The sequence below is a fragment of the Crassostrea angulata genome, chromosome 9 (genome assembly GCF_025612915.1).
Source record: "Crassostrea angulata isolate pt1a10 chromosome 9, ASM2561291v2, whole genome shotgun sequence".
NCBI lineage: Eukaryota > Metazoa > Mollusca > Bivalvia > Ostreida > Ostreidae > Magallana > Magallana angulata.
The window spans coordinates 39,185,385-39,200,333 of NC_069119.1; the positions used below are offsets into that span (position 1 = coordinate 39,185,385).

At 35.5% G+C, this 14,949-nt stretch overlaps 1 protein-coding gene across 1 annotated transcript; it reads right to left on the reverse strand.

The window, feature by feature from the left end:
* Nucleotides 1-293: 293 nt before the first annotated feature.
* LOC128162488 (sentrin-specific protease 1-like) lies at nt 294-14,657 on the reverse strand. The gene is made up of 17 exons (XM_052825721.1): nt 14,453-14,657; nt 12,467-12,549; nt 12,049-12,329; nt 11,644-11,788; nt 11,099-11,202; nt 10,435-10,556; nt 10,013-10,329; nt 9,559-9,601; nt 8,626-8,724; nt 4,664-4,748; nt 4,016-4,127; nt 3,462-3,604; nt 2,816-3,019; nt 2,497-2,576; nt 2,322-2,400; nt 1,563-1,658; nt 294-1,230 (listed from the first exon to the last, which is right to left on the reverse strand). Exons 1-17 carry the CDS (start codon nt 14,557-14,559, stop codon nt 1,165-1,167), a joined length of 2,166 nt encoding a protein of 721 aa, XP_052681681.1. The 5' UTR covers nt 14,560-14,657; the 3' UTR covers nt 294-1,164.
* Between the last annotated feature and the right edge of the window lie 292 nt (nt 14,658-14,949).

A 14,949-nucleotide genomic window follows, 5' to 3' on the forward strand; every position in this document is an offset into this window, starting at 1 on the left:
AGTAATTCGTGAAATACGTCATTGAAAATAAAACATGTAGAAGTAGGTTTACAGTATACTGTGGTTTTATTAATATTCAAGGGTATCAATTTTCGTGGATGAAGTGAAAATCAGTTTCAAGGATAGGTCAATTCGTGGCCAATGACCCTATCAATACAAAAATGTTAATAGAAATTGCACTTCAATGAACTTTTAGTTTCGTGGATCAACTAAACAACGAAATCCACGAAAATTGGTATTCACCGAATATTGATGAAACCATAGTATTGGAGGGATCAACAAAATGTGACCGCTTGGTTTTACAATATTTATTCAGTATTTACACATCAATTTACAACAAAGGAAATTCTGGTTCCTCCTATAACGATTTTTTCAAGTATATTTCATAAGCACTTTTATATACGTAGCGTAACAATTCACAAATGTCTCTAAGCTGTTGTCATCTCAATAACTTCGCCAACAATTTTTGTTACAACGAATCTTATTCGAATAATCAGTGAGCTGTTTTTTCATAGGTCACTTCCATACTTCAATTTTTTGACTTTATTTTTGACCCCACTGTTGACAACATTTGTCTATCTATCGACTCAAACAGAAATACAGTTCAACCAGTGACCAACTCAAAAATCGATGAGAAATGCCCCGCTAAATACCACTCATAGAGTCTTTGATCTGTTGGGTGCTTGTTACCATGGGAATCAACCACTCGTACCATAAATTCTTCACATCAGTTTATATAAATAACCTCATTTTAAAACACACCAGCTCTGTGTACAGTGTCTATTCACCAAATCAGGAAGTATTATTCCAGAAAGGTCACCAAAACAGGAAGTATTTCTCCCCAAGAGGTCACCATACAGGAAGTCTCATTCCAGAATGGTCAACACAACAGGAAGCGACTTTCAGGGAGGGGGTAGATCTCTTCAGTCTCGCTAGTTACTCACTTCTTTCCATCCATATCCTCTCATTGTATTCAAATTTTGTGTTGGAAAGTGTTCTTAAAGCTTTTCCGTCTTTTTTCGGGGGGAGGCAGTGTTCAGAATTTTTTTTCACACAAAAAAACAGTGAGGCAAGAAGTGTTCTGAAATATATTTTTTTCTTTTGAAATATTTTTCCTGACTGAATTTTACAGCTGCTTCTATTTTCTCTCCTTGTAATTGTGTCTCACTGGAGAAGTTGTTTGGTGACAATTTCGTAGACCATTCTCTTTCTGAAGTAGGGCATGTGTTCCTGTAAATAATTACAGAGATTCAGAATGGATTTAACCAAACACATCAGTACCTTGACCTTTGACCTTGACTAAAGGTCAAAGTTAATCTGAGGTCAAGGTCTACTAACTGTCTGCTAGATCTGGCCAACATTAACACCAATATATTTTTCAGATTCATGTAATGTAACACGTCACAGTTAATATTCTCTAACAAATCTTCCTTAAATAATTATAATTAAATAAATGATTAAAAATAACAATTTGAATTGATCTGTAAAACATTTTAGCAATTTTACTGACAACAGATGCTTGTATAAACGACATAATGCTTTACTTTATGAGCTGTGTTTACCTGTGAGAAGTTGATGTCCGCCTCACGTGTGATGTACTCGGCGAATTTACAGGCGAACATCCCACAATCACTCCCATTCATCTGCTGGGGTATGTCCTGAAACAGACAGCGCATTGAAAATAAACTCAGATTTGATAAGTGTCTCCTCACAAACCTTTGACAGACTTTGCTATACACACTTAGGTTAAAAGTGATCGATTTTGAATAGCTGTGCAATTGTAAATCTATAGCTTTTCTGAGGTACTATTTTACAATGTTAGACAGATGGTGCAAGTTAATATTAAGTTATATCTAGGAGATCAAAAACTTCATGACACGGAATAAAAATTGGGACTGACTCCGACTGACATCCATGATTTGTACGTAATGAAATGAAAGTATCTATAATAGGTATAATTCATAAATGAAGTAAAATCTGGTATCAGGGATACCAAGTATCATAGAGGAGATGGGGGATGAATAGAGATACAGCAGAAGAGATAGAGAGATTGCAGGAGGGAGAAAATAAGAGAGAGACAAAGAGAGATACAGCAGGAGAGATACAGAGAATGCAGAAGAGAGAGAGAGAGAGAGAGAGAGAGAGAGAGAGAGCAGGAGAGAGAGAGAGAGAGAGAGAGAGAGAGAGATACAGCAGGAGATAGATAATGCAAGAGAGAGAGAGAGAGAGAGAGAGAGAGAGAGAGAGAGAGAGAGAGAGAGAGAGAGAGAGAGAGAGAGCACTGGTTCCCTTTGATTACACTGCATTACATCATTGCTAACCTTTGCTATTTCAGTCTTCCATTCTGACAGATCAAACTTCTGCTTCTTTTTATCCAGGCTCTCTGCACACAAGTAGTCCCTGTAAATATTCAAAATAGGCTTATAGGTAGCATTCAGTTTATCTATCTCAATATATAAAAATTCATCATATAAATCAGTACGATTGGTCACTTACTTGAGGGCGTTCAGACAGCTCACATTATTCCCTCCCATAGAATCGAAGTATCGAATCATCTTCTTTTTGAAGTCGATCACCTGATAATGAATGATATAATAATCATGTAGTTATAAATCACTATGAGCAAACACACAAAATCTACCACGATCTGCAAAACATCTCATTCAGTAATAAGTATGTTAAATAACTTTCATCCAGGATTGTAGAAATGACTCGCTCATACAAGTATCTTCAGATCTTGAGATAGAAAGAGATACTCACAGTGAGACACCACTGCATGTCAAGATGCATTTTGAGATAGAACCGAGATACTCACAGCGAGACACCAGTGCATGCCGAGATGAACCGGGATCAGGATGTAGTCCTTGGAGAAGATGTCCACTCGTCTCGTCCACCGCCGGACTGACTCGTGACCTTGACCCATGACCTTGGGGTAGAAGAATGTGTTGAAGGCATACACCTTGGGCTTTCCTTCCTGTTCTCCCCTCTCCACTAACTGATTCATGTAAAAGTTGATGATCTGAAACATGTATATACATAGAATTAAAGAAATCAATCTCTGCTCTACCAGGGGTGTATTCGTTTGGTTGAAGTGCAAGAGTAATCCTAATTTGCTCGTTTGCAGTGTGGAGATCTACATGGTAGATCTCTATTGTCTACTTTCCAAATAGCAGGTAGACAATGGAGATCTGCTGGAGATATTCAGGACCAGTTCTGGAGGTAGCAAACGAATACACCCCAGATGATACTTGTACCAATTGAAGCAAGTCACATACTTTGACATGATTTTAGCAGTTGAGGCCTGTAACTTACCTCAGTTGAGGCCTGTAACTTACCTCAGTTGAGGCCTGTAACTTACCCCAGTTGAGGCCTGTAACTTACCCCAGTTGAGGACTGTAACTTACCTCAGTTGAGGCCTGTAACTTACCTCATCGTTTAACCAGTTGAGGCCTGTAACTTACCTCATCATTTAACCAGTTGAGGCCTGCCAGTGATTCCATGTCTCGTCGTCGGATCTGTAGCTTGTAGCCCTCCACGAGAACTTCCTCCGATGGTTGGGGACGCAGTGCGTCATTGACCACTGCCAGCATCTTGTCTGTAAGTTCTTAAAGAGGAAGAAACACCATAAAGACAGAGTATAAACCTACATTTGTCTATTTATAAAAAATTATGGACATTTACAGTGATTATTGAAATGACTATCTTCTGTGGTATAATCATATTCTCTAACTGTTAATTGAGATTTGTTTATCTTGAAGTTGGATTCATCATAAAAAAGATATCATTCCCATCATAAAATTTAGCTAACTTTTTAAACTTAAATGACAGCTGCAAAGTTTGATTGACAGCAATTGCCAAGTTTGTTAGACAACTAACGAGTTTGATTGACAGCTGCTGAGATGGATTGACACTGTCACACAGACAGCTATTGATGAGTTTGACTGACAGTTGGATAAACAGCTGACAGCTGTTGAGTTTGAGTGACAGCTGTTGAGTTTGAGTGACATAGGTTTACCTGGGAACTTGTCCTCCTCCACCTGTTGGTCCTCGAGGACGGGGGGCTCGGCCTCGTACAGCCGCAGCCTCTGTCTGACCTGACTCTCCAGAGACTGGTCCTTCCGCAGATGCTAAAAATAGACACATGATCAAATTGTCAACACATAGAGAAATTCAGTCAATATAGCACATACATACCATAAAACAACATATATAAATATATGCATTTCCTAATGTAGAACATTATCATTTCAAACAAAATATTTTCCCCCTTAAATTTTATGTGTAGAGAGAGATAACTCTATTGTTGAACAAGTCCCACTCTAAAAACACAACAAAATTGATCGTTCTTTATGTATCTAACAAGAAAGACATTCAATCGCTTTTAAAACCTTAAATCAATTCTGTGTAAGAATCAAAATTTGGTGACCACGCATGGTCACAAATTCTTTTACAGTTGGATAGACTCTGATGATAAAAAATTAGTTACCCCCAGCCAAATTTTTTTTAGTGTTGTTTGGATTTTCTCTAAGGTGTATCCATACATGAAATATCAAGAAAATTGTTGACTTTGGTGGCCAGAGGTGAGAGATCTATATAAATGTTTGATTCTTACATAAAATTGATCTTAAAAAGCTTGATAGTGATTCATTTTTGAATTGCAAACCTTTTCTTCATGAAATTTCTTTTTTATTTCTGCTTCTTTTATTTTTCGTTGAGCCTCTCTGTTTGCTCTTGAAAACTGTCGTTCCCTGAAAATAATAGATGAAAACACATACTGCTCAATTGTCAAATTGTATAATCTTACAGATCTATCACCCAGTTAGATTCACTCAGTTATTCATTGTAAAAATGGCCCTTATTGGTCCAGAGGACTCCTCTTAATCATAACTAGGAGTCCTAAGCTGTAAACAATGAGTCCATTTATCATACCATATAGAACATGAATATAAAACAAACTAGAAAACTGACCAGTCAGGAAGGGCCCCGCTATGACAATTAATATAGAGAAGTGAAAAAAACTTTGAATTCCATCCTCTTTATATTAACAATGATGAAAAATAAATGCCCGGCAGAAGATGTAAAGAACTGGAATATATAGGATCTCGTGATTTGTAGTTGGATATGATTTTCATCCAAGTGTTTTTTTCTTGAGCCTTAGTGAGGGGATAAAAGACACAAGTTGGATAAAAATCATATTATACTACAAATCATGAGATTCTATTTATCCCATGTTTTATACACCACAATCAATGTTTACATTGTTTATAAAACTCTACATTATTTTACTTCATTATGCCTAGGCAAATCCCATTGTAAAGTCACAACTGTGGAATATCAAAAAAATATCCAATGAGTCATATCCACGGGATAAAGTGGGTTAACATGGGATGAAATAAAATTTGTTAAAAAAACAAAGAATTGGTACCAATGCAATGATACCTAGGCTTTGCCTCTATTCAATAAAACTATCATAAATCATTGTGTACGGTATTTTAACCAAAAAAAATATGAATATTATATTTCAAATCCATATTTCAAAGAATGTACACAATACTACACATCATTCAAAATTGACCTTAACTTCAAAACAAAGTTCATTTGCAGACACAGGCAGTGCAGTTATTAATCTCAATGTGACAGATAAAGATAAAGCTTAGGATTTTCTTCCTGTGGAAGGTTAATTAATCCCAAAGGACAAATATTGCACAGCCTTCCATGTATACAATGGTAACATTCTCAGCAGTTATCTCTCTTTGCCCATTCATTCTCAGCAGTTATCTCTCTTTGCCCATTCTTCTTATGCATAGTTAGGAATCTACCCCACCACCCCAGCTCCAAACCAGAAGACATAGAGAACCAAACTTAGCATCAAAATATGTATTTCTGCCTACTGAACTACCATACCAAATTTGAACTTGATTGGGCAACCATAAAAAAAGTTATTAGAAAAAAACAGGAAATTTGTGGATGGAAGAGTGACAGACGGACGGACGGACAGAAGGACGGACGGACAGAGTGATTACTATAGGGCACCCGCAAATCCTTGTGGGGCCCTAACTACATTTATTTAAACTCAAATTCTAAATGACCGAACTAAGTGACAGGCTTGGTGCTGTCACTGGGACCCTTCCGAGTTTTCTCTGTTTCTTTATCGCCACTTTATGATTTGCTGTGATTTGTCAGATTAACTGCCACTTGTCTACTTTTTCATAGACTTTGGTTAATCTGCCCTGGTTCGGGTGTAATTTTATCTTTTTTTATTTTTTATTCGGTGGCATCATGATCAACATTGCTTTGCCAGCCGTAATGTCATGTATCATTGAATCTCATTGGTTTATGCACTGATTTATGTTGACTACCGTATATACTCGCCTATAAGTATTGTTCGCCTATAAGTCGGTTGCCATTTTTCAAGTTTATTTTCAAGATTTTGCCATTGACCCTCTTATAAGTCGGGTAATTTTTTCTGGATAATCAGTCTACAGATTGCCAATCAAATAAGCACATTTTATCAAGCATGACTATATTCTAGATAAAAAATATTGGTGTTTGACCCCTCTGTTATCATTTCTAGATGCAATGCATTTTAAAAGTGTTGTGTTCAGTTAAGACATCTATCCTGGATGAATAGCTTTCGATTTTGGACGCCATTTTTTTTTTATTGATACACTGATGAAAACTTGGTGTAAGCTATAAAAATATTTAAAATACTATTGAAAATAAAATGATAGTGATTTTGATCCCCTGTTGACTGATTAAGATGGTATAGCTCCCCTTTTAAAAGTGGTGTGTTAGCTTGTGTTGTTTTAGGTGACATGCCACCTACACCCACCAATATAGCTATTATCACCTCATGTGTAATTTATTATGAATAAATATAAAACGATCTTTATTTTTTTTAACAGACCAGCAATTATTCTTGTGTTTAATTCTTTAAGTATAAAACAGAAATTGCTGTTTTGTAATCCCATTAGATCGCTTTTAGACGCCATGTTTTTTAATAGTTTTCTGTAAACAGAGTTATCTTTCTTGAAGTTTGTAACTTACGATTTTGGACGCCATTATATTTTTTAAACACTCATTACAACTAGATTATAGTTCAAAAACTATTTTAAATGCTACTGGAAATAAAATGACAGTGATTTTATCCCCTATTGACTGATTAGGGTTGGTAATTAGCCTCCTAAACTCAGTGTTGGCTTGTGTTGTTTTAAGTACAGTTATACCTACAGCTATTATCACCTCAGGCGTAAATAATTGCCTGTTTAAATAAAAAATACTATTAAATACACCTTGTTCATATTTTAAGAAATACAGTTGAAACTTTCAATGTATTTATTAAGTTTTTATCTTTTTAGTAATTAAAAAATAAAAATGTCAAGTATAGGGATTGCAAGTCAAAAGTTGGAAGCAAAATGGCACCCAAAAACGAAGTTTTACTCAGTGGAAAAATTATCTGATTGTATGTCATGCCTATAAGTCGGACCCCTACTTTTTATTCAAATTTCTACTCCCAAAAACCCGACTTATAAGCGAGTATATACGGTAAGTGTTGATCTATGAGGTTTCAGCTTTTTGTATTGTTTTTTTTTATTTGGAACATTTCGGGCATCTACTTAGCAAGTTAAAGCTGACATGAATTCATAAATACGCATTATTTCCCTTTTATCTCCGACCACCGCCATATTAGTTGTTGATCTCTATTGTTCTGCTCATCGCTACACACCCCCTATATAAGGCCGAGAGCATATTTTTCATGCTTCACCGCATTCAGGAATTTCGTACACCCGAACACGTTACCTTGGACGAAAAGACGTGTAGAAACGCATTTGGAGAAAAATAAAATGAAAACCACTGCACTGGCAAGATATATCCAATAAACGGCGAAACAAAACAGACTGAAATCCAGCTAGGAGCAGATACTTAACAAATTCCTTGATAATTGTAGACCGTTTTCCTGTGTATGTTATAACATTGCACATGCCCAAACTACACACTGTGGCAGATCGAGCAATGTCAATTATCGCATGAATTTTAGAAATGGGGCGTTTTTGTAGAAATGGATGGAAACGATGTTACATTGTTACTTTCTTCGATTTACTATCATTTAGCTACTGTGTTGGATGTAGTACCGCTGAGGTTTTCAAGAAGATACTGACGTTATGCTCTCTGTATGAACGACACACGTGTTCGATGTGCATGCGAGGTAATGCAACACCGGCTGTGCAAAATAATACAGATACCTCGGAAATCCTTTCAAAGAATAAATATATTTCGTATTTCATTGATTGTTGTTTTCTATATTCTTTACTACAAACATTTTACTACAATGTGTATTTCATGCATTTAGAAGTACGTGCAACCTGAATGCCTCGATCGGAAAGCAACCGACCGTAACCTTCTCAACCGGTATATATACCCCAGTGGCAGTAGAGGAGCGATTGAAACTAATATGACGATGCTTTTATGAATTCATGTCAGCTTTAAGAAAGGAACGATGTTCTGGAATCTTTTAGCGAGAAAATGTGTATGTGTATTTACTGTGTTCTTTGGGATGCATATTTAATGAAATCATGCATCCTGAGCAAAATTTGTATCTAATGCAGGACATCACTGTACACTTACAGATCTACGATCCAGTCCTCTGACAAGTATTTACTGGACTGGAAGGCGGGATCCCAGCGCTGTGTTACATGAGGATGATCAGGGATGACTTCAGGACTCCTAAAATAACAAATTACATCTTTTACATTTTAACAAATCACATGTATTACATAACATCCCATGTTTAACTGTATTACATCAAATGTACTTTATCATATGAAAAAATCATTTGTATTACATCACATGTATTACTAGCTGCAATAATGTAGCCCTCTGTGATTTTTTATATCTGATGTTTACTGGAGAAGGCTACAATTCCACAGGATCTCCGTAATGGTGCAAAATTAATTTTTTAATGTGACTGACTTCGGTCTAAAAATTTCGATTTTATGTTAACCAGTCATCTTTTTCAGCAGCCATGACAGTTCTCGCGTGATTGTATGGGATTTACGCTTGGAGTTTTGATGGGCTTGATAACGTAAATGTCAGTGTAAATAATCTTACCTCGTTCTATCACTAAAACATCGTTTCAGGAAATGGTATATAATGGAAAATTCATATTTACTGCGTTAATTATGTTTAAAATAGGGGAATTCCTATATTCAGTTCAAGATCCGCTCCTGAATTCTCATTGGCTGTCCCAAAATACTCCCGCACTTGCACCATTACGGAGATCCTATGGAGAAGTAGCCCTCTCCCAAAAAAAATAAAATCGGGAGAGGGCTACATTATTGCAGCTAATGTATTACATTTTATACATTACATGTTTAACTGTATTACATCCCATGTTTAACTGTATTACATCAAATGCATTACATGTATTACTGTATTACGCATGTATTACATTACATGTTAAACTGTATTACATCACATGTATTACATGTTTAACTGTATTACATCACATGTATTACATTACATGTATTACTGTATTACATCACATGTACAAATGTTTACCTTGTAGGGGCTAACCTTGATCCAGGTGAAAGGAAACCATTGACTGAAAACACAGACAGAGAGATGGGCATGTTAATACATACACACATATAGTCTTAAAATACACAGAAATGGCCATGTTAACACACACGCAAACATAAACAAAAATAGTCATGAAATACAGAGAGATGGCCATGTTAATATATATATACACACACACACACAAATAGTCTCAAAATACACAGAGATGGCCATGTTAACACACACACACACACACACACACTAATGGTTTAAAAATACACAGTGTCTAGAATACCATAGATGATTTTTGAGGCCTTAATAATCTCATTACAGAAATGTGAATAACATATTTTGAAACCATATTTTGACAAATAAATAGAAATATATAAAACATAAAAATAATTTGGGAATGTGTAGCATTGATGGTTGGTTTAGCTATGTGGACATGACCTACCTGTGGGGGAGTATGCTTTTTCGTGGTCGTCAGGGATACAGATGACATCACTGTCCTCGTCGTCCAGACAAACAACCTCCTCCTGACTCTCCGACTTTGACGCTCCCTGCTGATCCGTCTCTGTCAATCTCCGCGGCGACATGACCAGATGTTGACGCGGGGATATCGTTTGTTTGTTTTCTTTGTGCCGTGGCGGTGATATGACACACGTTTTTTGTGTGGGAACTACTTTCTGTCTTCTTACATCGGGCTGCCGACTGACAGAATATAGTTCCAAGGAGGAATTGCTGCCTGATATACTGCCTTCTGTCCGAGAGCTGAAAGACTCGGAGATTAATTATTTTATCTTTACTGCTATAAAATTGACATAATGTCAAATTGGAACAATATCTTGTCAGATATTTTCTTCGTTGCATACATACCCATAATGCAACAGCTGCGATGCCCCGAGCCGTTCGGGAGAGTGGGATGATTTCTCCAGGGAATACCTGGTGTAGTGTTGCAATAGCTGCTTGTATTTCTTCATCTCGTCAAGTCGAACACACTGCAGGTCAGAAAAAAACACTGAATACATTACAGATCACAACACAGATTCTGTGACAAAATACAATACATCAAAGAAAACAACAGGGCTTTATATCATACTGGTACATACATATCTACTTCTAAACATTATATAATATAGCAGAGCTTTAATACATCTTTAAGGTGACTGGATGGTCACAAAAATGATCCATCAGATCATCCTTAAAAATTTATATAGGATTTCTTCAGTCAAAAACTACTATTTAGTAAAGAAAAATTCCAAATAATTAAGCTTTAAAATTTTAATGTTTTCTATATCTTTCTATAGATCTCTTCTTCTTAGGGAGACTAAAATAGCTTAAAAAATGGCCACAGCCATCAAGCCCTCGTAAGTAAATCTACGTGAATCATTTTAAAAACTATTTTCAGCCAGATTTTATTTCAAAATACCAATTCAACTGTTCAAAAAATACATTTAAATTTTTTTTCTAAAAACAAACCTATCATGATATTTGTGGGGGTGGGGATATGTGGGGGAGTGGGAAGGTAAGAAAGACTGACCTCTAGAGCTGTAAATTTCTGGCGGGGCGGACGGGAAAACAAAGATCTGTTGTCATGGCGATTTAACTGTACAGTCTCATATTCATTCATTCTATAGCCGATATCTGTCAACATAAAAATATTGTTAACTTATTTCCCAACAGCTAGTACAATCATTTTGAAAATAGGCTTATCTATGAATTTTTGTGCAGTTCCTAACTTTTGACATTTCAAATTTACTGGTTTAAACATTTTAGAACTTGGTGTGTTATTAACATATTATCTTTATTTCATTGTTTTATTTACATACCAGAGTCGGTAAACCATTAACGCTAATCATTTTAAAGTATATCTCCTAGTAAAAAAGGATGTATTTTAAATAAAATGTATGAGCAAAGTTTAATTTAATAATAAATAAAAACATGCATGTCAACACTTCAAAATTGCAAAATGGTTTGTTTGTGAATTTCTGTGCAATAAACCAGATTATAGATGTACATAACTCTTGTTAAAATTCTATCTAACTGTTGGAAAAATACCCAAGGGTTATATATATATCAACTGACCTGAATTTTCTGTTTGAACTGAGGTAGTGGTCCGAGATGTTTGAGATGTTGATGATTTTCCGGCGGATTCTGTCTGGTTAGGGGGGTGACTTTGTGCTGGGTTTGATGACGATATCGATGTGGATATATTGCGAGCCTGAACCATCTACAATAAAATTCTGACTCTGACACAAGTCTTGGGGAGCAAAATTGTTAAGCAATCGCAATGCTTTCCTAAAAGCTTGTTTAAGAAAAGCAAGAAAATTTTTACTTACTAAGAAAAACTTGCACATTATTAATTAATTAATAAAGATAAACAACAGGATGGCCTGTCAAAATCATAAAAAATTATTTTTTGTATTCATAATCATAAATAAATCATATAGTTAAGGTATGAAAAACCACTGCTTTGTCTGACACACCCACCCCATCATTTGTCCCGAGCGACCCTCCTGTGTGGTAACCATGGCGACCATTCCCATTGGGGGCATGTGACCCCATTGTTGTCCTATTGTCCACAGAGGTATGACCCTGTGTGGTCACGGTTGATTGACTCTGATCAACTCTAGTACTGCCCCCGCTCGACTCCTCGACTCTCGAGTCCCCATTGGGGGCCTTCTTAAAGAAGTAGTGATCAGACCAGGCTCGCTTCTTCTGGAACCATTCAGCCATCTTCTGGTAGGGGTTGACGATCAGAGTGTTGAAATCTGAGGAGGAAAATAACATCACAGAGATTAAAATATCATTATGATAGGAATACATATTACAACAGGGATAATATCATCATTGGGGTAGACAACCAGAGTGTTACACATTAGTTATAACAGGCATAAGAGTGACTTACAGTTGAGTGTAGCTGTCTGGGGCTCGAGTTTTCTCGCTTTTTTCACCGACGTCACTACAACATCGTCATCAAGATGTTCGTCCCTGCAAAACAAATCAAATAACTTCATTAAATGTGTTTATCATTGAATTTCGGTGTTTAACACCATAATTATTTACAGGTTTGACATACGTATAAGAGCTAGGGAACATGTTCAGATACATAGATCAAGAGGTACAGTGGTAACAACGTTATTGTTGACAAGCCAATCGTGTTAAATAGTTCGTGTAACGTGGGTGATCGTTCGTGTAATGTGCGGGATCGTGCGTGTATTAGGAAAATTGGTTTGCGTTTTTTACCGTGCGTGTTCGTGCGTGATTGTGCGGTTTTTTCATTTTGTAACTTTTTTTACGGAATGCCAGGATTTATTCTTACAACAACGACAAGTAGTTTTTGTAAAACAATGTGATTTTTTTTTAATATAAAGAAGAGCATTGACAGTTGTTAACATCCATTATCTCTGTCGTCGTTAAATACATTTAGTAAGTATTTCCATAGCTCACTCAATCCTTTGTTCGGTCGAGTTAGTTTTGCATAATTTAAAATCAGCCTAAATCAAGCATCCATTGTGTCTTGACACATAATTTTAATCATATAATCAAAATTAATCACTTTAACAAGAGCGACACGTTGAATGAAAGCGGTCAAGCCTACCCTTTCCCCGTTTACACTAACGTTTTTCTTTCAAATGAGAATACGATACGTATTCCTATCTGGTACATTGTATAAATATTTGTTTGAAATAAAATTTATTCATATGCTTTAAAATTTAGAATATATAGAAATAAATCAATTATGTAGTGTAAATTATGAAAATATTGGATGTGAAAAATCGAAATTCTATGGAACAAGGTAACAAATTTACCTGTATCCCGAATAATTAAATCGTTAGTAAGGTAATTGGATTACGTAAACAGTCAACTCGTATGTACATGTAAATAATTTCTTGTAGTTTATGCATTATCTTCATTTCTTTTACACTTAAGTTTCTTTAACTTATGATAAAGTTAATATTCGTTATGGAGACAAGAAACATTAATTTGTGTGTGAATCCTATATTTTTGTGTATGAATGTGTAAAACTGTTTACTCGTAAAATATAAAACAGTGCATGACTAAGGTACATGCCGCTTTTCAATAAAACACAAACAAAAAGCAATAAAAATTAAAGCAATACGTTTCCTCAATTCTAATCTTAAAAATTAATTTTGATTTTGCGTGTTTAATGGTGTAGAATCGTTCGGTTGCGTGTTTATTCTTTTTTTTCGTGTATCGTGAAAATTCAGTAAGTTAGTGATCGTCCGTGTATCGTGCGTGATCGTTCGTGATCGTTGGTGTATCAGAATCGTGCGTGTCGTTTGTCAACAATAACGTTGCTACCACTGTATGATGAATTTTAGACTTTATATATATAGATTCAATTTATTTTAGTGAAATTAACCACAACTTTTCCCTTTCTTGAAAATCACTTAGATTTTTATTAAGATCACTGAATTTGTTTGAAAATATTCAAGTATATGTACTACTGCAACCTGTTTGTGCAATTCAGTTAGCATTTTGAGAGTATATTATTTATCCTTTGACAAATGTTAGCTCACATATACTCGATCTTTATCTCACAAATAATCTAAACACATCTTAAAATAGACTCTTTCATAAATCTATACATGCCATCCGTTTTTTTTTTTTTATTCCAAAACACTGTAATATACATAAATCTAGCAGATCACAACATGCACAAAGAAAAACTGAATTTTCCACAGAAAATGGTGTCTCTTTGATTTTTCTTCAATTTAACTAGATTACAAATTTCCATACATATGAATTGTAACCATGAAAAACTACTAAATAGATGTCCCTCTCGGTGAACGGGAACACGTTCAAATACTAGATAGAAAACGTTTAAAAAATTAGTTGAACTGAGGAAACTCGAAATAAAAATACAAACCCTTCGCTCTGGTCTCTTTTTCGCTTTCGGCTTTGGGTCACATGGTTGTCCCGTGAACTGTCATTAAACACAAATGTTTTTATCTTATTTGTGAAAGACTTGATCATTTCCAATCTGGAATTTTGAAATTATTTTCCCCGGGAAAAATCCACAGAAGATTTCTTTGGCAGCGGTTGTCTTTTCTTGGTTGCGTTCATTTTTGGTAAGTCGATCGTTGATTTAATAAGTCGTACAGTGAGTATTTCGGGGTTAACACGCTATATTCCCCTAGGTACATGTAGATCATCCTCACAATGTCAAGGGTCCTGAGTCCACTCGTGGACTCAGGACCCTTCACATTGTGAGGATGCATGTAGATGTGCTAGTCAACTATAGAAACATTAAATCATTACACTAGGATATGCATATTGGATACGTTACGTTAGAGTTACATGTATTTAAAAAACTAAACTAAAAACTTAAAGAAATATCTTTTTAAATAAAACTTTTTATATCTT